General features: G+C 48.5%; 1 protein-coding gene across 1 annotated transcript; it reads right to left on the bottom strand.

Moving 5' to 3' along the window:
- Window positions 1-1,263: 1,263 nt before the first annotated feature.
- Window positions 1,264-24,953, bottom strand: LOC149450402 (beta-1-syntrophin-like). Its single transcript, XM_089692013.1, has 3 exons — window positions 24,559-24,953; window positions 19,020-19,227; window positions 1,264-1,389 (listed from the first exon to the last, which is right to left on the bottom strand). Exons 1-3 carry the CDS (start codon window positions 24,951-24,953, stop codon window positions 1,264-1,266), a joined length of 729 nt encoding a protein of 242 aa, XP_089548139.1.

The following is a 24,953-nucleotide window of genomic DNA, read 5'->3' as shown; positions in this document are numbered from 1 at the left end:
TTAAGGTGCTAAATTCAATTCTTTTTTATTGTAGATGTAAATATTATTTACTGCAAACACAGCTCACCCGGCAGGCTTGCCACAGTGAGCGAGAAGAGATATGATATCGACATGGAGACTCCGTCAGCATGTGCCGAGCACGTAAAGGCTCAGATAGCATGTGACATTCACGTGGAGGCTCCGACAGCATGTGCCGAGCACGTGGAGGCTCCGACAGAATGTGCCCAGCACGTGGAGGCTCCGACAGAATGTGCCGAGCACGTGGAGGCTCCGATAGCATGTGCCCAGCACGTGGAGGCTCCGACAGAATGTGCCCAGCACGTGGAGACTCTGTCAGCATGTGCCCAGCACGTGGAGGCTCCGACAGAATGTGCCGAGCACGTGGAGGCTCCGACAGAATGTGCCGAGCACGTGGAGGCTCCGACAGAATGTGCCCAGCACGTGGAGGCTCCGACAGAATGTGCCGAGCACGTGGAGGCTCCGACAGAATGTGCCGAGCACGTGGAGGCTCCGACAGAATGTGCCGAGCACGTGGAGGCTCCGACAGAATGTGCCGAGCACGTGGAGGCTCCGACAGAATGTGCCGAGCACGTGGAGGCTCCGACAGAATGTGCCGAGCACGTGGAGGCTCCGACAGAATGTGCCCAGCACGTGGAGGCTCCGACAGAATGTGCCGAGCACGTGGAGGCTCCGACAGAATGTGCCGAGCACGTGGAGGCTCCGACAGCATGTGCCCAGCACGTGGAGGCTCCGACAGAATGTGCCGAGCACGTGGAGGCTCCGACAGAATGTGCCCAGCACGTGGAGGCTCCGTCAGCATGTGCCCAGCACGTGGAGGCTCCGACAGCATGTGCCCAGCACGTGGAGGCTCCGACAGCATGTGCCCAGCACGTGGAGGCTCCGACAGCATGTGCCCAGCACGTGGAGGCTCCGACAGCATGTGCCCAGCACGTGGAGGCTCCGACAGCATGTGCCCAGCACGTGGAGGCTCCGACAGCATGTGCCCAGCACGTGGAGGCTCCGTCAGTAGTTGACATTCACGTGGAGGCTCCATCTGCATGTGACATTCACGTGGAGACTCCGACAGAACGCGACGTTAATGACAAGACCCTACCAAAATGCCAGGGGAACATCTCCTCCAGTGAAGATAAGGACAAGGATACAAGAAAGGATAGACATATACTGGTGGTAGGGGACTCCATTCTTAGAGGTACAGAGAAAGCAATTTGTCACAAAGACCGTCATTGCCGAACAGTCTGTAGTTTACCAGGCGCTCGGGTTCGGGACATTGCAGATCGCATGGACAGATTGCTGAAAGGGGCTGGGGAGGACCCAGCTGTCATCGTACATGTCGGTACCAACGACAAAGTCAGAGGAAGATGGAACGCCCTACAAAAAGATTTCAGAGACTTGGGAGCTATATTGAAGAAAAGAACCTCCAAGGCAGTATTTTCAGAAATACTGCCTGTACCTCGAGCCACACCAGTGAGGCAGAATGAGATTAGAGAGCTTAACAAGTGGCTGAAGAACTGGTGCAGAGAGGAGGGGTTTGAGTTCATGGAGAACTGGGCAGACTTTTCGTTCAGTTACCAGCTCTACAGCAGGGACGGACTGCACTTAAATGGCCAGGGTGCGACTGTTCTGGGAGTTAAGATGGCCAAGAAGTTGGAAGAAATTTTACACTAGGAGGTGAAGCAGAGGAGGATCTTCATCATCGGAAAGTCTCCTATGTCATCGCTCTATTGAAGGATTGTCATCAGCACCTGCCTCCAAGAAAGCAGTTACACCAGCTCTCTTCACCCACAAGAGAGCTACAATATTTTGTTTCAAGGTGTGTGTTGGACCGGCTATAAGGGGAGGTTGGAGGCCGGTAGCTAAATGGTTGGAGGCAGCACATTGGCTAAATGGTTAGCACTTCCGCCTGGAAGGCTCCGACAGCATGGGCCGAGCACGTGGAGGCTCCGACAGCATGGCCCGAGCACGTGGAGGCTCCGACAGCATGGGCCGAGCACGTGGAGGCTCCGAGGGGTTGGGCCGAGCACGTGGAGGCTCCGAGGGGTTGGGCCGAGCACGTGGAGGCTCCGAGGGCTTGTGTCGAGCACGTGGAGGCTCCGAGGGCTTGTGCCGAGCACGTGGAGGCTCCGAGGGCTTGTGCCGAGCACCTGGAGGCTCCGAGGGCTTGTGCCGAGCACCTGGAGGCTCCGAGGGCTTGTGCCGAGCACCTGGAGGCTTCGAGGGCTTGTGCCGAGCACCTGGAGGCTCCGAGGGCTTGTGCCGAGCACGTGGAGGCTCCGAGGGCTTGTGCCGAGCACGTGGAGGCTCCGAGGGCTTGTGCCGAGCACGTGGAGGCTCCGAGGGCTTGTGCCGAGCACGTGGAGGCTCCGAGGGCTTGTGCCGAGCACGTGGAGGCTCCAAGGGCTTGTGCCGAGCACATGGAGGCTCCGAGGGCTTGTGCCGAGCACGTGGGGGCTCCGACGGCTTGTGCCGAGCACGTGGAGGCTCCCACAGCATGTGCCAATCGCGTGGAGGCTTCGTCAGCATGTGATATTCACGTGGAGGCTCCGTCATCGCTCTATTGAAGGATTGTCATCAGCACCTGCCTCCAAGAAAGCAATTACACCAGCTCTCTTCACCCACAAGAGAGCTACAATATTTTTTTTCCAGGTGTGTGTTGGACCGGCTATAAGGGGAGGTTGGAGGCCGGTATTCTTTTTTAAAGGCGTGTGTTGGACTGGCTATAAGGGGAGGTTGGAGGCTGGTATTCTTTTTTAAAGGCGTGTGTTGGACTGGCTATAAGGGGAGGTTGGAGGCCAGTATTTTTTTTCAGTCATGTTTCAGACGTCTATAGATGGTAGTTTTGTATATAATTGCAAATATATGCAACCAAAACCTCTGTTTTTGATTTAATTTTTGTTGAACTAGTTTACATTCTGAATGTATTTCTTGCTCTGTATGTCACAATTTGGAAATGACATTAGAGTGGAGTTAGGGACCGCACTGTACAGAGGAGCCTTGACGTGGCAGTGCGGCTTCACATATATTTGCAAATGTATCCAACAAACTGAACACAAATTGCTGAAACATTTTCGGCTTTTTCCAATTTTGCTGGCTGGCTGGTAAGTATGCTGGAGGACTCTGTGTATTGGAACGTTCTGTGAATTGCCCTGCCTATGTGCACCTTACATGAAGCATCCAATCACACTTTTGTGTTGCGGTAAGATGCATTACTACAACATAGGACGACACATGGTCCATGCATTAGCGTGTTGCAGTGCCATCCATTGTCAATAGGAACCGAACGCACATCTGACAAACATGCATTGCAGCGCACCACACTGCACATCTAGTCAGAAGAAACGATGCGTGTCCGATATTTGGTCTATTCTGGCGTGTGTCGGCAGCCCGTTCAATGGAACACAATAAATTGATCAGAGGGGGGGCAACTTCAGGCAACAGAAAAACTTTAATGCACAACTTGGGCAGCATAGTGGCTAAATGGTTAGCACTTCCGCCTGGCAGTACTTGGGTCGTTGGTTCGAATCCCAAAGATGGCACCACCTGCCTGGAGTTTGCATGTTCTCCCTGTGCCTGTGTGAGTTTCCTCCCACACTCCAAAGACATGCTGGTAGGTGAATTGGCTCCTGTCTAAATTGTCCTAGTTTCATCCCTGGTCATGTGGGATCTCCTGCATGGTGGGGGTTGGAGAAAGACCTGGCAACCTACCCTGTAAAATAACTGCTAAGAGAATTCATGGAAAAAGTCGCTTACGAGTGACGGTCCATGCAATCGCCAAGGGTTGGATACAACTGGATAGATAGATAGATAGATAGATAGATAGATAGATAGATAGATAGATAGATAGATAGATAGATAGATAGACAGACAGTGTATGTATGGATGTGAGTTAGGGACCTTAGATTGGACGCCCCTTGAGGGTTAGGGACTGATGTGAATGTACAATATATATGTAAAGTGCTGTGTAAATTGACGGCGATATAGAAGTACCTGAAATAAATAATAAATAAAATACACTTCAATCTCAATAAACATGAGCTATTTTCAATCCTTCTGCTGCTATCCTTAGCAAATACACGGCTCAAAAAATAAAGGAACACTTTGAGAACACATCAGATCTCAATGGGGAAAATCTCATGTTGGATCTCTATACTGACATGGACGGGGTGATGTGTTAGGAACATAAGGACGCCCCATCGTTTCATGAAAATGATCAACCAACAGAGGACTGAATTCAAAGACACCCCGAAAATCAAAGTGAAAAAAAAAATGCAGCAGACGAGTCCATTTTGCTAAAATTGTATTGCAGCAACTCAGAATGGTCCTCAGTAGTTTGTATGGCCCCCACGTGCTTGTATGTATGTCTGACAACGTCAGGGCATGCTTCTAATTAGACAACGGATGGTGTCCTGGAGGATTTCCTCCCAGATCTGGACCAGGTCACCACTGAGCTCCTGGACAGTCTGAGGTGCAACGTGGCAGCATCAGATGGACTGAAACATGAGATCTCAGAGGATGCTGGAATATCTTTTTAACCACTTGCCAAGCGCACTATAGCTGAATAACGGATAGAGCGCGGTTGTCCAGTTCTGGGAGGGCGTCATATGATACAAAACTAGTGAAAAACAGTCAGAAAAGATGAGTAGGGAAAAAAATTATCAGTGGCCTCCACCTGTAAAACCATTCCTGTGTTGGGGGTCGTCTCACTGTTGCCCATCTAATGCAACTGTTAATTTCATTAATACCAAAGCAGCTGAAACTGATTAACAACTCCCTCTGCTACTTAACTGACCAGATAAATATCCCAGAAGTTTAATTGACTTGACACTATACTCTGATTAAAAAGCATTCCTTTAATTTTTTTGAGCAGTGTATTTAGGAACGTAGATCACATTTACTTGTTTTAAACGTATTCTTTTTTATTAACAATTCCTCAGTTACTTCCTGGTTTCCAGCCTAGGCAAATAAAGTCATACATCCCAGGAGTATTCAGGAGTGGAGCAGGGGCTTTCTCAGCTAAGCACACATTTGTGCCTGAGCTAAGGGCAGATGGATTCCAGGAAGTAAATGCCAAATCAATCATCTGCCCTTACTCAAGGTGGTCACAGCCAGAAATCTAGACAAGAGTTTTTCAAAGTGATTTCTCAGTAAAATAAAGCATGGAAACATGGATGGATGGGGGAGTTTTCTTTGATTATTACAAATGAATAAATGATCATTTTCTCTTTGTGGTGCTCAGATACAGTGTAATTCCAAGTCTGTGGTGACTGGCATTTCTATCATTCCGTGTGTCCCGTACTCCTTTCATTTGTGTACCACCACCATATCCTGTACAGTTAAAGGGTCAGTCCACCCAAAAGTGATATTTTAGTTCCCAGTGGAGTCTACGGGGCTTAGTCACCCTCTGGCCTCTTCTGTCTCTCATAGTATCATCTGTTCCCACTAATTCTGCTGCATGGACCATCCAATACAATGAATCCCACATCTAGAAGAGTTGAACCCTCTAGTCATGGCTGCACTGGATGTGAAGATCTGGGATCCCGATTCCAGACATCTCACCACAACATATAAGAGACTATTAGGTAGTAGAACTCTGTTCCATGAATTAACCAGCTGCCGACAGGCCCATGCAAATATACAGCAGCCTGGGGTCTCCTCTGCACCACATCACGTACATGTATGTGATCTTTCATTTCTAGGTAGGGGGCATGTGTGCCCGTTACCCCCATCTGTGCTGCCATTCGCTACAGCCCAAGCCAATCAGCAGGTTCAGCCAAATGATTTATGGCTGGGACCTGCTGAACGGCTGAGCGAATGACTTAGCAGAGCTCTGTGTTGACAAGCAACACAGACCTCTCTACAAACAGCAGCGATGTGTCTATATTTTTCTTCCTGCAAAGCAGAGAGTAAAAACATCCACATGGATTAGTAAAAGCAGCCCATACTACACACAGTACACACCGCTAACCCTTTGATTGCCCCTAGATGTTACCCCTTCCCAGTCAGTGTCATTTATACAGTCACAGTGTATAGTATTAACACTGATCACTGTATCAGTGTCACTGGAGATGTCAGTGTCAGTTGTGACAAAGTGTCAGATTGCTCGGCGCACTATCACAGCCCCACTCATCATCGCCATTAATAGTATAAACATAAATAAATGTAAAAGATAAAGAAAAATTCCAGTATTTATTATTTATCCCATTGTTTGTAGACGCTGCAACTTTCACACAAACCAATTAATACACATTTACTGATTTGTGGTTTTGTTTTTTTTTTACCTAAAACATGTAACAGAATATATGTTGGCCTAAATTTATAAAGAAATTAGATTTTTTTGCTTACAATTTTATTGGATATGTTTTATAACAAAAAGTTTTTTTTGTTTCAAAATTTTCATTTATATAATAAATACCTAGTGGTGTTCATATATCACCAAAAGAAAGCTCTATTTTTGTGGGGAAAAAAAAAATGTCATTCATGTACAGCGTTGCTATTGCCAGATAAAGCGAAGTGGCGAATAGCGAAAAAATGCCCAACGTACCCCATAGTCATTCACATGGGGGGGGGGGTTGGGTTGGCAGGATCTGGGGGTCTCCCCCCTTTACTGGCCAGCCCGGCCACATACTCGGATAAGGATTTTCTTTTTGGCATGGGGTTACCCTCAAAATGCATACCAAACCAGGACAAGCAGCCAGCTACCTGGCCCCCTCCTTACCCTCTTCCCGTCTGCCCATTCTACATAGACGGCAGACGGGAAGCAGCGCCGATGCGGGCTAATGTTCCTGTACGTTAGGCTGCATCGATGGCTCGTGTGCGGCTCACAGAGCGCTCACCACGAAACCCGGTGATCGGTGTGTCGCCCGGACAGTGGATCACATTACCGCTGTGTTAGGGCGATCACGTGGTGTATCACATGTGACTGCTGTGACCAATCGCTTCTCTCTGCTCTCAGTGTGAACGATCCTGCAGTGTGTGAGTTTACACTGAATGTCAGGCTGCTTGTACCCTCACACACTGCACTGCCAGCCTCCCCAGTGCCCCAGTTTAGTTCCCCTGTGTCCCTGATCACTGCCCCACAGTATCAATAATACATCATTCAGGAGGCCTTGTCACCTGTCCCAGTGCAAACAAATCACCCCCCCCATACACCATACCAATGTCCTGATCACCCCCATACACTATACCAGCATCCTGATCACAGCCACACCCCATACCAGCATCCTGATCACAGCCACACCCCATACCAGCATCCTGATCACAGCCACACCCCATACCAGCATCCTGATCACAGCCACACCCCACACCAGCATCCTGATCACAGCCACACCCTATACCAGCGTCCTGATCACAGCCACACCCCATACCAGCATCCTGATCACAGCCACACCCAATACCAGCGTCCTGATCACAGCCAAACCCCATACCAGCGTCCTGATCACAGCCAAACCGCATACCAGCGTCCTGATCACAGCCACACCCCATACCAGCATCCTGATCACAGTCAAACCCCATACCAGCATCCTGATCACCGCCATACCCTATACCAGCATCCTGATCACCGCCATACCCCATACCAGCATCCAGATCACAGCCACACCCCATACCAGCATCCTGATCACAGCCACACCCTACACCAGCATCCTGATTACAGCCACACCCCATACCAGCATCCTGATCACCGCCACACCCCATACCAGCATCCTGATCACAGCCACACCCCATACCAGCATCCTGATCACAGCCACACCCCATACCAGCATCCTGATCACAGCCACACCCCATACCAGCATCCTGATCACAGCCACACCCCATACCAGCATCCTGATCACAGCCACACCAGCATCCTGATCACAGCCACACCCCATACCAGCGCCCTGATCACAGCCACATCCAATACCGGCGTCCTGATCACAGCCACACCCCACACCAGCATCCTGATCACAGCCACACCCAATACCAGCGCCCTGATCACAGCCACACCCAATACCAGCGTCCTGATCACAGCCACACCCCATACCAGCATCCTGATCACAGCCACACCAGCATCCTGATCACAGCCACACCCCATACCAGCGCCCTGATCACTGCCACACCCCATACCAGCATCCTGATCACAGCCACACCCCATACCAGCATCCTGACCACAGCCACACCCAATGACTTAGCAGAGCTCTGTGTTGACAAGCAACACAGACCTCTCTACAAACAGCAGCGATGTGTCTATTTTTTTCTTCCTGCAAAGCAGAGAGTAAAAACATCCACATGGATTAGTAAAAGCAGCCCATACTACACACAGTACACACCGCTAACCCTTTGATTGCCCCTAGATGTTACCCCTTCCCAGTCAGTGTCATTTATACAGTCACAGTGTATAGTATTAACACTGATCACTGTATCAGTGTCACTGGAGATGTCAGTGTCAGTTGTGACAAAGTGTCAGATTGCTCGGCGCACTATCACAGCCCCACTCATCATCGCCATTAATAGTATAAACATAAATAAATGTAAAAGATAAAGAAAAATTCCAGTATTTATTATTTATCCCATTGTTTGTAGACGCTACAACTTTCACACAAACCAATTAATACACATTTACTGATTTGTGGTTTTGTTTTTTTTTTACCTAAAACATGTAACAGAATATATGTTGGCCTAAATTTATAAAGAAATTAGATTTTTTTGCTTACAATTTTATTGGATATGTTTTATAACAAAAAGTTTTTTTTGTTTCAAAATTTTCATTTATATAATAAATACCTAGTGGTGTTCATATATCACCAAAAGAAAGCTCTATTTTTGTGGGGAAAAAAAAATGTCATTCATGTACAGCGTTGCTATTGCCAGATAAAGCGAAGTGGCGAATAGCGAAAAAATGCCCAACGTACCCCATAGTCATTCACATGGGGGGGGGGGTTGGGTTGGCAGGATCTGGGGGTCTCCCCCCTTTACTGGCCAGCCCGGCCACATACTCGGATAAGGATTTTCTTTTTGGCATGGGGTTACCCTCAAAATGCATACCAAACCAGGACAAGCAGCCAGCTACCTGGCCCCCTCCTTACCCTCTTCCCGTCTGCCCATTCTACATAGACGGCAGACGGGAAGCAGCGCCGATGCGGGCTAATGTTCCTGTACGTTAGGCTGCATCGATGGCTCGTGTGCGGCTCACAGAGCGCTCACCACGAAACCCGGTGATCGGTGTGTCGCCCGGACAGTGGATCACATTACCGCTGTGTTAGGGCGATCACGTGGTGTATCACATGTGACTGCTGTGACCAATCGCTTCTCTCTGCTCTCAGTGTGAACGATCCTGCAGTGTGTGAGTTTACACTGAATGTCAGGCTGCTTGTACCCTCACACACTGCACTGCCAGCCTCCCCAGTGCCCCAGTTTAGTTCCCCTGTGTCCCTGATCACTGCCCCACAGTATCAATAATACATCATTCAGGAGGCCTTGTCACCTGTCCCAGTGCAAACAAATCACCCCCCCCATACACCATACCAATGTCCTGATCACCCCCATACACTATACCAGCATCCTGATCACAGCCACACCCCATACCAGCATCCTGATCACAGCCACACCCCATACCAGCATCCTGATCACAGCCACACCCCATACCAGCATCCTGATCACAGCCACACCCCACACCAGCATCCTGATCACAGCCACACCCTATACCAGCGTCCTGATCACAGCCACACCCCATACCAGCATCCTGATCACAGCCACACCCCATACCAGCATCCTGATCACAGCCACACCCCATACCAGCGTCCTGATCACAGCCACACCCCATACCAGCATCCTGATCACAGCCACACCCCACACCAGCATCCTGATTACAGCCACACCCTATACCAGCGTCCTGATCACAGCCACACCCCATACCAGCGTCCTGATCACAGCCAAACCCCATACCAGCGTCCTGATCACAGCCAAACCGCATACCAGCGTCCTGATCACAGCCACACCCCATACCAGCATCCTGATCACAGTCAAACCCCATACCAGCATCCTGATCACCGCCATACCCTATACCAGCATCCTGATCACCGCCATACCCCATACCAGCATCCAGATCACAGCCACACCCCATACCAGCATCCTGATCACAGCCACACCCTACACCAGCATCCTGATTACAGCCACACCCCATACCAGCATCCTGATCACCGCCACACCCCATACCAGCATCCTGATCACAGCCACACCCCATACCAGCATCCTGATCACAGCCACACCCCATACCAGCATCCTGATCACAGCCACACCCCATACCAGCATCCTGATCACAGCCACACCCCATACCAGCATCCTGATCACAGCCACACCAGCATCCTGATCACAGCCACACCCCATACCAGCGCCCTGATCACAGCCACATCCAATACCGGCGTCCTGATCACAGCCACACCCCACACCAGCATCCTGATCACAGCCACACCCAATACCAGCGCCCTGATCACAGCCACACCCAATACCAGCGTCCTGATCACAGCCACACCCCATACCAGCATCCTGATCACAGCCACACCAGCATCCTGATCACAGCCACACCCCATACCAGCGCCCTGATCACTGCCACACCCCATACCAGCATCCTGATCACAGCCACACCCCATACCAGCATCCTGACCACAGCCACACCCAATGACTTAGCAGAGCTCTGTGTTGACAAGCAACACAGACCTCTCTACAAACAGCAGCGATGTGTCTATTTTTTTCTTCCTGCAAAGCAGAGAGTAAAAACATCCACATGGATTAGTAAAAGCAGCCCATACTACACACAGTACACACCGCTAACCCTTTGATTGCCCCTAGATGTTACCCCTTCCCAGTCAGTGTCATTTATACAGTCACAGTGTATAGTATTAACACTGATCACTGTATCAGTGTCACTGGAGATGTCAGTGTCAGTTGTGACAAAGTGTCAGATTGCTCGGCGCACTATCACAGCCCCACTCATCATCGCCATTAATAGTATAAACATAAATAAATGTAAAAGATAAAGAAAAATTCCAGTATTTATTATTTATCCCATTGTTTGTAGACGCTGCAACTTTCACACAAACCAATTAATACACATTTACTGATTTGTGGTTTTGTTTTTTTTTTACCTAAAACATGTAACAGAATATATGTTGGCCTAAATTTATAAAGAAATTAGATTTTTTTGCTTACAATTTTATTGGATATGTTTTATAACAAAAAGTTTTTTTTGTTTCAAAATTTTCATTTATATAATAAATACCTAGTGGTGTTCATATATCACCAAAAGAAAGCTCTATTTTTGTGGGGAAAAAAAAATGTCATTCATGTACAGCGTTGCTATTGCCAGATAAAGCGAAGTGGCGAATAGCGAAAAAATGCCCAACGTACCCCATAGTCATTCACATGGGGGGGGGGGTTGGGTTGGCAGGATCTGGGGGTCTCCCCCCTTTACTGGCCAGCCCGGCCACATACTCGGATAAGGATTTTCTTTTTGGCATGGGGTTACCCTCAAAATGCATACCAAACCAGGACAAGCAGCCAGCTACCTGGCCCCCTCCTTACCCTCTTCCCGTCTGCCCATTCTACATAGACGGCAGACGGGAAGCAGCGCCGATGCGGGCTAATGTTCCTGTACGTTAGGCTGCATCGATGGCTCGTGTGCGGCTCACAGAGCGCTCACCACGAAACCCGGTGATCGGTGTGTCGCCCGGACACAGTGGATCACATTACCGCTGTGTTAGGGCGATCACGTGGTGTATCACATGTGACTGCTGTGACCAATCGCTTCTCTCTGCTCTCAGTGTGAACGATCCTGCAGTGTGTGAGTTTACACTGAATGTCAGGCTGCTTGTACCCTCACACACTGCACTGCCAGCCTCCCCAGTGCCCCAGTTTAGTTCCCCTGTGTCCCTGATCACTGCCCCACAGTATCAATAATACATCATTCAGGAGGCCTTGTCACCTGTCCCAGTGCAAACAAATCACCCCCCCCATACACCATACCAATGTCCTGATCACCCCCATACACTATACCAGCATCCTGATCACAGCCACACCCCATACCAGCATCCTGATCACAGCCACACCCCATACCAGCATCCTGATCACAGCCACACCCCATACCAGCATCCTGATCACAGCCACACCCCACACCAGCATCCTGATCACAGCCACACCCCATACCAGCGTCCTGATCACAGCCACACCCCATACCAGCATCCTGATCACAGCCACACCCCATACCAGCATCCTGATCACAGCCACACCCCATACCAGCGTCCTGATCACAGCCACACCCCATACCAGCATCCTGATCACAGCCACACCCCACACCAGCATCCTGATTACAGCCACACCCTATACCAGCGTCCTGATCACAGCCACACCCCATACCAGCGTCCTGATCACAGCCAAACCCCATACCAGCGTCCTGATCACAGCCAAACCGCATACCAGCGTCCTGATCACCGCCAAACCGCATACCAGCATCCTGATCACAGCCACACCCCATACCAGCATCCTGATCACAGTCAAACCCCATACCAGCATCCTGATCACCGCCATACCCTATACCAGCATCCTGATCACCGCCATACCCCATACCAGCATCCAGATCACAGCCACACCCCATACCAGCATCCTGATCACAGCCACACCCTACACCAGCATCCTGATTACAGCCACACCCCATACCAGCATCCTGATCACCGCCACACCCCATACCAGCATCCTGATCACAGCCACACCCCATACCAGCATCCTGATCACAGCCACACCCCATACCAGCATCCTGATCACAGCCACACCCCATACCAGCATCCTGATCACAGCCACACCCCATACCAGCATCCTGATCACAGCCACACCAGCATCCTGATCACAGCCACACCCCATACCAGCGCCCTGATCACAGCCACATCCAATACCGGCGTCCTGATCACAGCCACACCCCACACCAGCATCCTGATCACAGCCACACCCAATACCAGCGCCCTGATCACAGCCACACCCAATACCAGCGTCCTGATCACAGCCACACCCCATACCAGCATCCTGATCACAGCCACACCAGCATCCTGATCACAGCCACACCCCATACCAGCGCCCTGATCACTGCCACACCCCATACCAGCATCCTGATCACAGCCACACCCCATACCAGCATCCTGATCACAGCCACACCCAATACCAGCATCCTGATCACAGCCACACCCCATACCAGCATCCTGATCACAGCCACACCCCATACCAGCATCCTGATCACAGCCACACCCTATACCAGAGCCCTGATCACAGCCGCACCCAATACCAGCATCCTGATCACAGCCACACCCCATACCAGCATCCTGATCACAGTCACACCCCATACCAGAGCCCTGATCACAGACGCACCCCATACCAGCATCCTGATCACAGCCACACCCCATACCAGCATCCTGATCACAGCCATATGCCATATATTTCAAATATATATCCCATAGTTTATAGACTCTATAGCTTTCACACAGACTAATTAATATAAACTGTTTTGGGTTATTTTTATCCCAAAAATGTAGCAGAATTCGTTTTGGCCTAAATTTATGAAGAAAAGTGATCTATTTGCAAAATATAAAACAAAAACTAAGCAAAAAATGTTTTGGGTTTTTTTTCAAAATTTTCAGTATTTTTTTGTTTATATAGCAAATAATGAAAAATCCCGTGGTGATCAAATACCACCAAAAGAAAGTTCTATCTGTCACAATAAAAAGATAAAAATGTAATATGGGTATAGTGTTGCATGACCGCCTAATCAGCCGCTTCTCGAGTTTTGGGAATCCCTGCCCTTTCACAATTTCAAATGTACATTGAGCTTGAGAAAGGGGTGAGAATCCCGAAACGGTCATTCCTATGGCTATTAATATACAAACATCCATACGATATAGTGAATAACTTTTTAGAGAAAGAGCATAGAGAGGGTGTGAACCTAGCCTTGTATAGATGGAGAAAGGGGGAGGTGTTCTGTAGTCCTAAAAACCCACAATGTGCCGCACTTTACTTAAAAAATAATGTGTTTTCAATCACTAATATTTCTAATGCATATCCAAATATATAAATGAATATAAATATATGTAATTGTGCATCCAGTTACTATTAGTTATATATCAAAATAAATGAAAAAGTGAATAAACCAATGATGATTGTCAACAACAGTGTCCATATGATTGTTATATGCAGTCAAAAGAAAAATCCATATATGAGTTCCTTCAAACGTGTAAACTTTGCTTTACCGTATAATATCCCGTGCTTCTTAAAAAGTATTTGGTGCGAATAACTTGCATAAACGTGCTCCATCCAGCGTCATGACGTCAAAGCCCCTCACGATGCTCGATGGTACCATACTGACACCAGCTGGCAATTTTAGGATTTTCACCTGGGAAAAAGTTCTGGAGGACACATTTTGTGCACAAAGCAGTTTTAACATAGAGTACATGTGAGTGCATTACCTTTATTAATGAAAATGATTTTTAAAGGGTAATACACTATGATTTGATGTATTCCTCTATAATAACCACCGTGGAAGGGGAGTTTATCGTCTGAGTGGAGAAGGACCCCAAACAGCAGGATATCGTCCCATCCACACTTTGGTCCATTTAAAGGGACACAAGAGCTATATGACCTTACTTAACGGTTTGTTCATATATTGGAGGTGAGAGCACAACCGGGGGGGGACGTTTATGCAAGTTATTCGCACCAAATACTTTTTAAGAAGCACGGGATATTATACGGTAAAGCAAAGTTTGCACGTTTGAAGGAACTCATATATGGATTTTTCTTTTGACTGCTTATAACAATCATATGGACACTGTTGTTGACAATCATCATTGGTTTATTCACTTTTTCATTTATTTTGATACATAACTAATAGTAACTGGATGCACAATTACATATATTTATATTCATTTATATATTTGGATATGCATTAGAAATATTAGTGATTGGATACATATTATTGTTGAAGTGAAGTGCGGCACATTGTGGGTTTTTGTTTTTTTACACACTAGTATGAGCATGTGTTAGGTGCAGGCGATTCACAATCAGCACTTGGTAAGATTTATTACTCACATAGCAGCTCACAAGCCGACACGTGTTTGTTCTGTAGCCCTGACACACTTCTTGTCCTAGGGTGACAATGCTGCTCTCCATAGTGTGACAGTGCGGTGATCTGTCATGTTGGTAAAAGGATATTATGCTACCCAGGATCCTCAACAAGGCAGGTTAAGGGGCTCCAGGGGGTTTGTGTAATGCAGAGGAAACTGGTTTTTCAGTTTCTTCATTGTTTCAGAAAGGTCCAATTTTGGGACCTGGAGCCTGGAAATTTCAAAGTGATCTTGGTGGGAAGAAATCTGCAATCCTGGGACTAGATTAGCGCTACCCTGAGCTAAACAACCTTCAAACATTACAATAGATATAGTACATTGAGTGTTGTCACTCTAGGACAGGAAGTGAACATGATTACCAGCTTAACATAAAAAGTAGATAATCCTAATAAAAATAAAACAATGGCAGCCATCAAATCTAAAGATTGGTAAACTGGAAAAGATTTTGTTCTCGGGTTTAGATACGCTTCAACTTCTGTGGAAACATAACAAAAAAGGAGCAGAGAAATCGCTCAGGGACTGTTATAAATGGGCAAAACCTTTGGAAATTACGTGTTCATAAAAAGCAAATAATAACTGTACAAAGTAAATACATAAATGATGTCTATCAACACCTAGACTGTCCATCTTCCATATTAACAGGAAGCATTCACTGGATGCATCTGTCTTTACGGACATCCAGCCAATCCAACCGCCAACGCTAACAAGTGTGATGCTCATTAAATCTGCATTGGCTCAGCTGAACAAGTCGTCTCACCATCTACACTTACTACTGTACCTCCCCAGAGAACGATGTACACGGCGTGACCCAAATCAGAGCCCAGAGTACCTTTACCTTTACACGTGCTCCCAATATCGGAACGGACACCTTCTTGTAAGCACCGTGCATGGCCCCTTAAGACGTTAAAGGCCCGCTTTAGGGAAAAATATTGTATTTTGGAAAATGTAAGGTCAGTGACTGTAGAGATAGTATTCTCGGTACACAATAACTGACTAAAATGTGTTTCCAGTGTTGGGCCTTAAAAAATTAACTCCTGAAGGAATTAAAAACATAAATACAGATCCATCCTTGCATGTCTAAATGCCTGTATTCACTTCTCCAATGAAACAGTATTGAAATTTGAAGTAAATCTCTTTTTGGTCCCTAATCTCCAGCTTCTCTGCTCCTCCCCGACGAATGCCCAATTAGTGGGCGTCACTAACATTGATCTCAGACACAGCATAGCTGCCACAATCCCCTGTTCACGGAGTGTGACTGGCAAAGGGGGCTTGTCAGCTACAGTGGCCCTATCCTCAGCCTCCCCCGATTCCTAAGTGTAACAGTAAAACCCCAAATTCAAACAAACCGACTAATTACACTTCCCAGGAGACTGTGGCATATTTGATGTGTTCAGTGCTTGCTGTTAGGTGGCAACATTCAATGAAAGCTGCATACGGAGTCCCCTCTTTAATCGCATACATTGCACAGAAATGACAAATTCCAGTAGGTGGCAGAGAAAGGTCTCCTCCTAAGTAACTGGTCATAGTTTAAAGTGGACCCAAATAACAAGCAGACAATCAGCACATTAAACAGATAGAGCAAGAACACGATGAAGTCAAACTACCGTATTTTCCGGCGTATAAGACGACCCCCTACTTTTCCTGTTAAAATGTAGTGTTTGGGCTATACTCGCCGTTTAAGACTACCCCTCTTCCAGTGCACACCAGTGGGAGGAATAGTGTCCCATCATTGGTGTCAGTGGGAGGAATAGTGTCCCATCATTGGTGTCAGTGGGAGGAATAGTGTCCCATCATTGGTATCAGTGGGAAGAATCGTGCCCCATCATTGGTGTCAGTGGGAGGAATAGTGCCCCATCATTGGTGTCAGTGGGAGGAATAGCACCCCATCATTAGTATCAGTGGCAGGAATAGTGCCCCATCATTGGTGTCAGTGGGAGGAAAAGCACCCCATCATTAGTATCAGTGGCAGGAATAGTGCCTCCATCATTGGTATCAATGGGAGGAATAGTGTCCCATCATTGGTATCAGTGGGAGGAATAGTGCCCCATCATTGGTGTCAGTGGGAGGAATAGTGCCCCATCATTGGTATCAGTGGCAGGAATATTGCCCCATCATTAGTATCATTGGGGGGAATAGCACCCCATCATTGGTGTCAGTGGAATAGTGCCCCATCTTTGGTGTCAGTGGGAGGAATAGTATCCCATCATTGGTGTCAGTGGGGGGGGGGGGGGAAAGTAATAGTGCCCCATCGTTGGTGTCAGTGGGGGGGGGTGGAATAGTGCCCCATCATTGGTGTCAGTGGGGGGTGGAATAGTGCCCCATCATTGGTGTCAGTGGGGGGGGGGGAGGAAAAGTGCCTTTTAGCACCCAAGACAGTCTGAATTCTCCTGGGAATTGACAAATATAAGTCTTGGGTGGTAGATAATGGAATCTGATACTACTCTTCATACACAAATCGTTCCAGTTCTCGCAAAGATGTCAGAGGCGGAAAACGAGCCCAAATCTCGTTGACCATAATGGCTCTATGATATGGAGGTCCGGCGACTGTGGCGCCCAGGGAAGGTGTGAGACTTTGTCTGCATCCTCGCCAAACCATGATTTGACAACGCCGGCTGTGTGAATTCGGAGCATTGTCAGCTTGGTAAATGGCGCGGTCTTCGGGAAACAATGTCTGCACCATGGGGTGCACATAGTCGGCCAAATTTGTATATAGTCACTGGCAGTGACTCTATCTTTCAAGGTGACAATGGGACCTGCAGAATACCAAGATAAGGCTGCCCAGACATCGTTTTCCCAGAAACTGTATATGCCGCCATAACCTTTGATATTGTACCTCGTAACACGGCAAATAAACTGGCAACTTCAGTCACCAGCTAAGTGGCACCAACAATTTGCCCTCTTTGAAGCTCAGTAAGCTCTGACATGACTCCATATTACTAGCTGCGCACGCAGTAAATGATGGAAGTGAGGCTTTCCACCTGTTAGCTAGGTGTCTCATCACATAGCGGAAGCAAAAGAATGTTACGTCACTTCTACTTTCAACGTAAACCATGTCGTTACTTTCACACCTGCAAATCATGTAGTGTTTCCATATTTTTGTCCAACTCCTGTACTTCTTTCTTTCTTTCATTAGGAGAACACACCCCATGCTTCTGCCTTCCTCGCTTAGGTAAGAATGACATCCTCCCCACCCCACCTGAAGCCCCCTAGGATACCAACATCATGTGTCTCAGGTGGCTTTGGGGCTATGTACAATACGCTGTGCATGCGCAGTGGAGTGTCATCGGGAGCTGCTTGCTAGGACCTGGAAGAGAAAGCTGGCTCCAATGATGGCGGCACAAGGCCCTGTGGGTTCCGCTTTCAGCAGATTACTGCAGGGCAATGCTGCAGTTGATGGCTGGGTATGTTATTTAAGTTCCCCCCAGCACACAAGGTAGTAGGGGGTTTAGAGTAAAATTAAACCTGGGGGGGTTAAGTTCCACTTTAACCTGTTGTCACCCAAATAACACATATTTGCAGCCACAGGGGCAGGCTTTAACACCCCCACATGTGCGTTGTTGGGCAGCCAATGTTTCTGTGCTGAGAACAAGCTCACTGCAAGCTCCCAGCACAGACACTGGGCTGTCAAAGACAGCTCTCGGCCCTCACTAATAATCCATAGCCGGTGGAACGACTCCTGATCATGTGACCACTATGACAGCAAAACACAGCAGTCACATGATCGAAAATCTTCCCGCCCCCCAGGCACTCAGAACTTTGTACAAGGACACCGGAGTAGGCGGAAAAGGGTTAAAGGGACTTCAGATGAGACATTTTTGTGGTCATTTAGCTCGTGAGATAAACAATATAAAGCCAAAGACACAACAAACTGACCTTTTCTGCTAGCCAGCCCATGTGCCGAATTTCATGACTTCCAGAGATTCCGTTTTTTCCCAGCTGAGTTTGGACTTCGGCCATCACCTTGGGAAGAAGTTCCGTCACCGCCCCGTGAATTGCGTTGAACCAGGTCTGGGCCGCCGCAGGATCTTTTGCTCGCAGCACCGCAGTATGCTTGGCATCAGGTGAATGCAGTTCTAGATGTCTGCAATACAGAACACATGCGTTTACAGCGGGAAATCCCAGGATCTTCTTAGAATCCCCTGTTCATAGCTCTGGATTTTTAGGATATTTTGCCACACACAGTTGAATAAAAACTGTACATCTTTGGACTAATCTCCAGACAGATATAACAGACACAAATGAATACAACTCTGTATTCATTAACCCCTTCTTCCCAGCCTTTTAAGAGATAGTAACACCGGAGCATCGTTACCTGCTTGCTCAGCTTCCGCACCATGTGATCACTGTGATTGGATGATTAGATCATTGGAAGCCCATCCTACCAGCTTCCAATTGTCAGTGACGGTGCTGTCAGAGTGCTGGGGGCATGCTGCCAACACAAAACAGGTATGTGTATACGTGGAGGCACAGAATACGGCCAATCTCTGTGCTGCCACATATATACATACATCCGACAGGAAGGGGTTAATACATCTGGAAATGTGTGTTTTTAATGCCACTAGTGGAAGTGCCTGAAATTGATTTGGTATCAGCCTCTTACTATGCAGCAGCACTGGAAGAAGAAGGGGCAGAACCGAGAGCCAATCAGGTGTGCTGCATGCACATGTACCAACACAGAACATACTGATAGGAGAAGAGAGCAAAGAGATGACCTAATCAGTCTGCTGCTGTTGTTTCACCATCCAATCAGACGGTTGGGGGTGAACAGAGGACACCACTGTATTTCCTAACTGTAAGTAGTCTTGTCTGCTTGGCTGTGCTGTCTGGCAGAGCTGTGTAAATCCCAGCAATGGATGAACAGATATAAAAATCTTCTGACAGGAAAACATTTCTCATATCTGTATTTAGAGTCCAGCTTTCTAGGACTGTGAGTGTACTCCATGCACCTAGAGATGACAGGATCCACCCTAACTGCTTTAAGGAACAACATGTACTGTATATAATAACAAAATAAATCCCATATAATAACCATTACAGTCTGCCTAAGGTGGCAACAAACAGGCCCCAGAAATAAAAACTGGGCCCCCCATCTGTGGGAATACAAACCAACCAATGAGATGTAGATATGAGTGCGTTTTGTATGATTGTCGCTCTTGTTTCTTCCTATTATGTAAGTACCGGTCGGGTTTTAATAAAGAACATTTTTTATGGCAGAACATTATTGCAGATCCCTTTGGCTTTTCTTTGGAGAGACACTGAATAGTGAATTTGTGAGGAAGGTTTGTTTTCTGCCCGGTATATTGTGGCTCCTGGAGGTTGGACGTTCATATGGATATAGCCAGTGTTGCTGAAAGGAATATACCTCTATATATAATATATCTCTACAAATCTGAGGAACGGCTCATTCCAGACAAAGTGTAGAAAAACAGCGACTTTGATTAAAAAGTTAATTGGAGAGGAGAAAATATATAAATAAGTGCAGAAAATGATCGGCTTCTCAGCTAAAATGATCTCAAATGCTGTAAAATGGAAACCAAAACGTGAAAGTAAACAGAAAACTGCCATTTGAATGGATCGAATAATAGCCAAAATGGCAAAGACAGCCAATGATCAGCTCCGGGTGATGAAAGAAGGTGTGACGTTCCCTGTGAGGACTGTTACAATTAGAAGACCCCTATGTGAAGCCAAGCTATCTGCAAGAAGCCCCCGCAAAGTCCCACTGTTGGGAAAACGACGTGTGCTGAAGAGGTTACAATCTACCAAAGAGCACATTGACTGGCAAAAGAGAAATGGTGCAACATTTTGTGGACTGATGAAAGTAAGATTGTTCTTTTTGGATCTGCTGCAGACAGTTTGTCAGACGACCCCCAAACACTGAATTCAAGCCACAGTACACTGTGAAGACCGTGAAGCATGGTGGTGCAAGCATCATGATATGGGGATGTTTCTCATACTACGGTGTTGGGCCTATTTATCGCATACCAGGGATCATGGATCAGATTGAACACATCCAGATACTTGAAGAGGTCATGTTTTCTTTTGAACAGCCAAATATTCCTTTTTCTTCACTTTTTGTAAAGTAATAACAAATTTGAAACATTTTTCTTTCTGTTTTGATTTGGAATAGACTGTGCAGTACACTCGTGGAACATCTACAAACTACGGGACCTACAAATCTCCACAGGTGACACTTTAAAAGCCTCTACAGGTTACTAGTTTAGAGTGATGCAGGAGGTCTGGTGCTGGAATTATTGTTCTTGTTCTGACGTTCGTGGCGATACCTCACATGTATGGTGTGATCACCATTTACATATGTGTGCGGGACTTACATATGTGTATGCATTTGCACATGAGCACGGGGGGGGGGGGGGACACTTTAAAATGTGTTTTTTATCTTTTATTTTAAACTTTTTAACTGTCCCTTTATTTTTTTTTTATAAATCAACTTTATTGCTATCACAAGGGATGTACAACATCCCTTGTGACAGCATGGGCTATGACAGGTCCTCTTTATGGAGACATCTGGCTCTATCAGACCCCAGATCTCTCCTCTGGCCTCCAATGCAGCTGATCAGACACATATGGGTCAGCACAGTAGCTGGTCGGCAACTGCCCAGTAAACACAGAACCAGAACCAAAAGTGACAAAATCCTTGTTGCTTCCATTTTGTGATCCCACAGAGAGGGAGGAACTACATCAGCTCCTTTCTCTGTGTGTATTGAAGTCGGTGCTGCCGGTTGGAGCGGTCCCAGGATCCCCAATGGAATGAGAGAGCCCAGGAAAGGAATTGGTGGCGGGGGAGGGGGGCGGGCATCCCTCCTCCTGTAGAAGAGATCGCAGTCATAACTGAAGGCATTGTTTTATATATATATTTGAAAATGGTGGTCCAGGCATCCTGCAGCCACATCATAGCCAGCGTGGTGGGAAGAACCATTGTTTGAGATGAGGAAGAAGGCAGTCAACCCATCCAACCTGGTTGGCTGGAGAGCAGTAAAGCTGGCTATACACTAGTAGATTGTCAAACGTTCATCTGCAAATCCTTTGTACATGTGTTGACCGTTTTACCATGACAGGTCCCCCCCCCCCATGGTATGCAGTATTCAAAATAGACTTTGCTATGGCAGGACCCCACATAAGACTCTCCAATTGCCATGGTAGGTACCCGGCCCCCCCAAAGGTATACAGAACAAGCCTTTCCCATGGCAGGACCCCCAGTAAGACTCTCCTATTACCATGACTGGTCCTTCCACCCTCCAATGACATACAGAATAAGACTTGTCCCCCCTCCCCCCATTGGTACCAGAAGATGACTTTGTAATGGTTCCCATGGCAGGACCACCTACTACGACTCTCCCATTACAATGGCAGGTCCAGAGTCCCCCAATGGAATATTGTACTCAAAGTAGACTTTCCCAGGGCAGGACCCCTCCCAGTAAGACTCCCCTATTACCATGGTAGGTCCTTCCATCCTCCAATGACATACAGAACAAGACTTTACCATGGCAGAACCGTCTGGGTAAGACTTCCCCAATGCCATGGCAAGACCCCCAAAAAGATTCTGCCATGCCAGGTCCCCCTCCCCCCCATGGTATACAGTATCCACAGTAGACTGAGGGGCCACTCCCCCTCATAAAACTTTTCCATTGCTATGGCAACCCTCCCCCCTCCAATGGCAACAGAATAGGACTCTGCCATGGCACCCCCCATATCATACATGGTACTTACCCCCATGCCCCCCCATTTCCATGTCCCCTACACATATATTCCCCCTAGCCCATGCCATAGGTGGTACTTACCCCACCATGTCCCCTACACATACAAGGCACCCCTCCATCCCATGTCACAGGTGGTACTTACCCCCCCCCATGTCCCCTACACATACATGCCCCCCATCCCATGTCACAGGTGGTACTTACCCCCCCATGTCCCCTACACATACATGCCCCCCCATCCCATGCCACAGGTGGTACTTACCCCCCATGTCCCCTACACATACATGACTCCCCCCATCCCATCAGTGATACGTAACCCCCCATGTCCCCTACACATACATGCCCCCTATCCCATGTCACAGGTGGTACTTACCCCCCATGTCCCTACACATACATGCCCCCCTATCCCATGCCACAGGTGGTACTTACCCCCCATGTCCCTACACATACATGCCCCCCCCATCCCATGCCACAGGCGGTACTTACCCCCCAAGTCCCCTACACATACATGCCCCCCATCCCATGCCACAGGTGGTACTTACTCCCCAAGTCCCCTACACATACATGGCACCCCCATCCCATGCCACAGGTGGTATGCACCCCCCATGTCCCCTACACATACATGCCCCCCCATCCCATGCCACATGTGGTACTTACCCCCCCATGTCTCCTACACATACATGCCCCCCATTCCATGCCAAAGGTGGTTCTTACCCCCCCCCCATGTCCCCTACACATACATGCCCCCCATACCATGCCACAGGTGGTATGTACCCCCCATGTCCCCTACACATACATGTCCCCCTATCCCATGTCACAGGTGGTACTTACCCCCCCCCATGTCCCCTACACATACATGCCCCCCCATCCCATGTCAAAGGTGGTACTTACCCCCCCCCCATGTCCCCTACACATACATGACCCCCATCCCATGTCACAGGTGGTACTTACCCCCCCCCCATGTCCCCTACACATACATGCCCCCCCATCCCATGTCACAGGTGGTACTTACCCCCCCCATGTCTCCTACACATACATGCCCCCCATCCCATGTCAAAGGTGGTACTTACCCCCCCATTTCCCCTACACATACATGCCCCCCCATCCCATGTCACAGGTGGTACTTACCCTCCCATGTCCCCTACACATACATGGCACCCCATCCCATCGGTGATACTTACCCCCCCATGTTCCCAACACATACATGCCCCCATCCCATGTTACAGGTGGTACTTACCCCCCCCATGTCCCCTACACATACATGACACCCCCTCACCCCATGTCACAGGTGGTACTTATCCCCCCATGTCCCCTACACATACATGCCCCCCATCCCATGTCACGGGTGGTACTTACCCTCCCCATGTCCCCTACACATACATGGCACCCCCATTCCATTTTACAGGTGGTACTTACCCCCCCATGTCCCCTACACATACATGCTCCCCCCATCCCATGTCACAGGTGGTACTTACCCCCCATGTCCCCTACACATACATGCCCCCCATCCCATGTCACAGGTGGTACTTACCCCCCATGTCCCCTACACATACATGCCCCCCCATCCCATGTCACAGGTGGTACTTACCCCCCCATGTCCCCTACACATGCATGCCCCCCCATCCCATGTCACAGGTGGTACTTACCCCCCCATGTCCCCTACACATGCATGCCCCCCCATCCCATGTCACAGGTGGTACTTACCCTCCAGGGTGACCTCCCTGCCCGCCCTCGTCACGTGTGTCATCCCGGAGGTCGGTGCCAGTGACGGAGAGGATGGCGCCCCCGACAGAGGGAGTGGGTGAGGTCGGCGGCCAGCCCGCGGAAGATGTTGGAGATGAGGATGGGCATCTTGTTCTCCCGGCCCCCCTTCATGGATCCCCAGCCCGCCCGGCTCCACCACCCGCACCGTCCGCTTCTGGTTGGCGATGGCCTCGGGCTGGGGGGGCTCGGAGGGGCCCCGGAACGATCCATTGGTCACCCCGTTGTCCCCGGACCGGTCCGCGCTCAGCACCGGGGAGACCTCCGACAACTTCCCCGCAACTGTGTACCAACCGTCCCGGAGCAGCACCTCCACCCCGCCTTCTACCGCCAT

This window comes from Staurois parvus, unplaced genomic scaffold (genome assembly GCF_062004578.1).
Source record: "Staurois parvus isolate SC_StPar_1 unplaced genomic scaffold, SC_StPar_1.0 ptg000575l, whole genome shotgun sequence".
Lineage (NCBI taxonomy): Eukaryota > Metazoa > Chordata > Amphibia > Anura > Ranidae > Staurois > Staurois parvus.
The sequence above is the reverse complement of the archived record's forward strand: the minus strand, read 5'-3'. Positions and strand labels throughout refer to the sequence as shown.

Excerpts from the sequence above, each read along its gene's own strand:
- LOC149450402 (XM_089692013.1), bottom strand. The coding sequence starts at position 24,953 with ATGGCGGTAGAAGGCGGGGTGGAGGTGCTGCTCCGGGACGGTTGGTAC. Across the intron at positions 19,228-24,558 it reads GAGGTCACCCTGGAGGGTAA|ACATCTAGAACTGCATTCAC; the intron begins GTACCACCTGTG and ends TCTGTATTGCAG. Across the intron at positions 1,390-19,019 it reads TGGGCTGGCTAGCAGAAAAG|GGCGTTCCATCTTCCTCTGA; the intron begins GTCAGTTTGTTG and ends ATCTTTTTGTAG.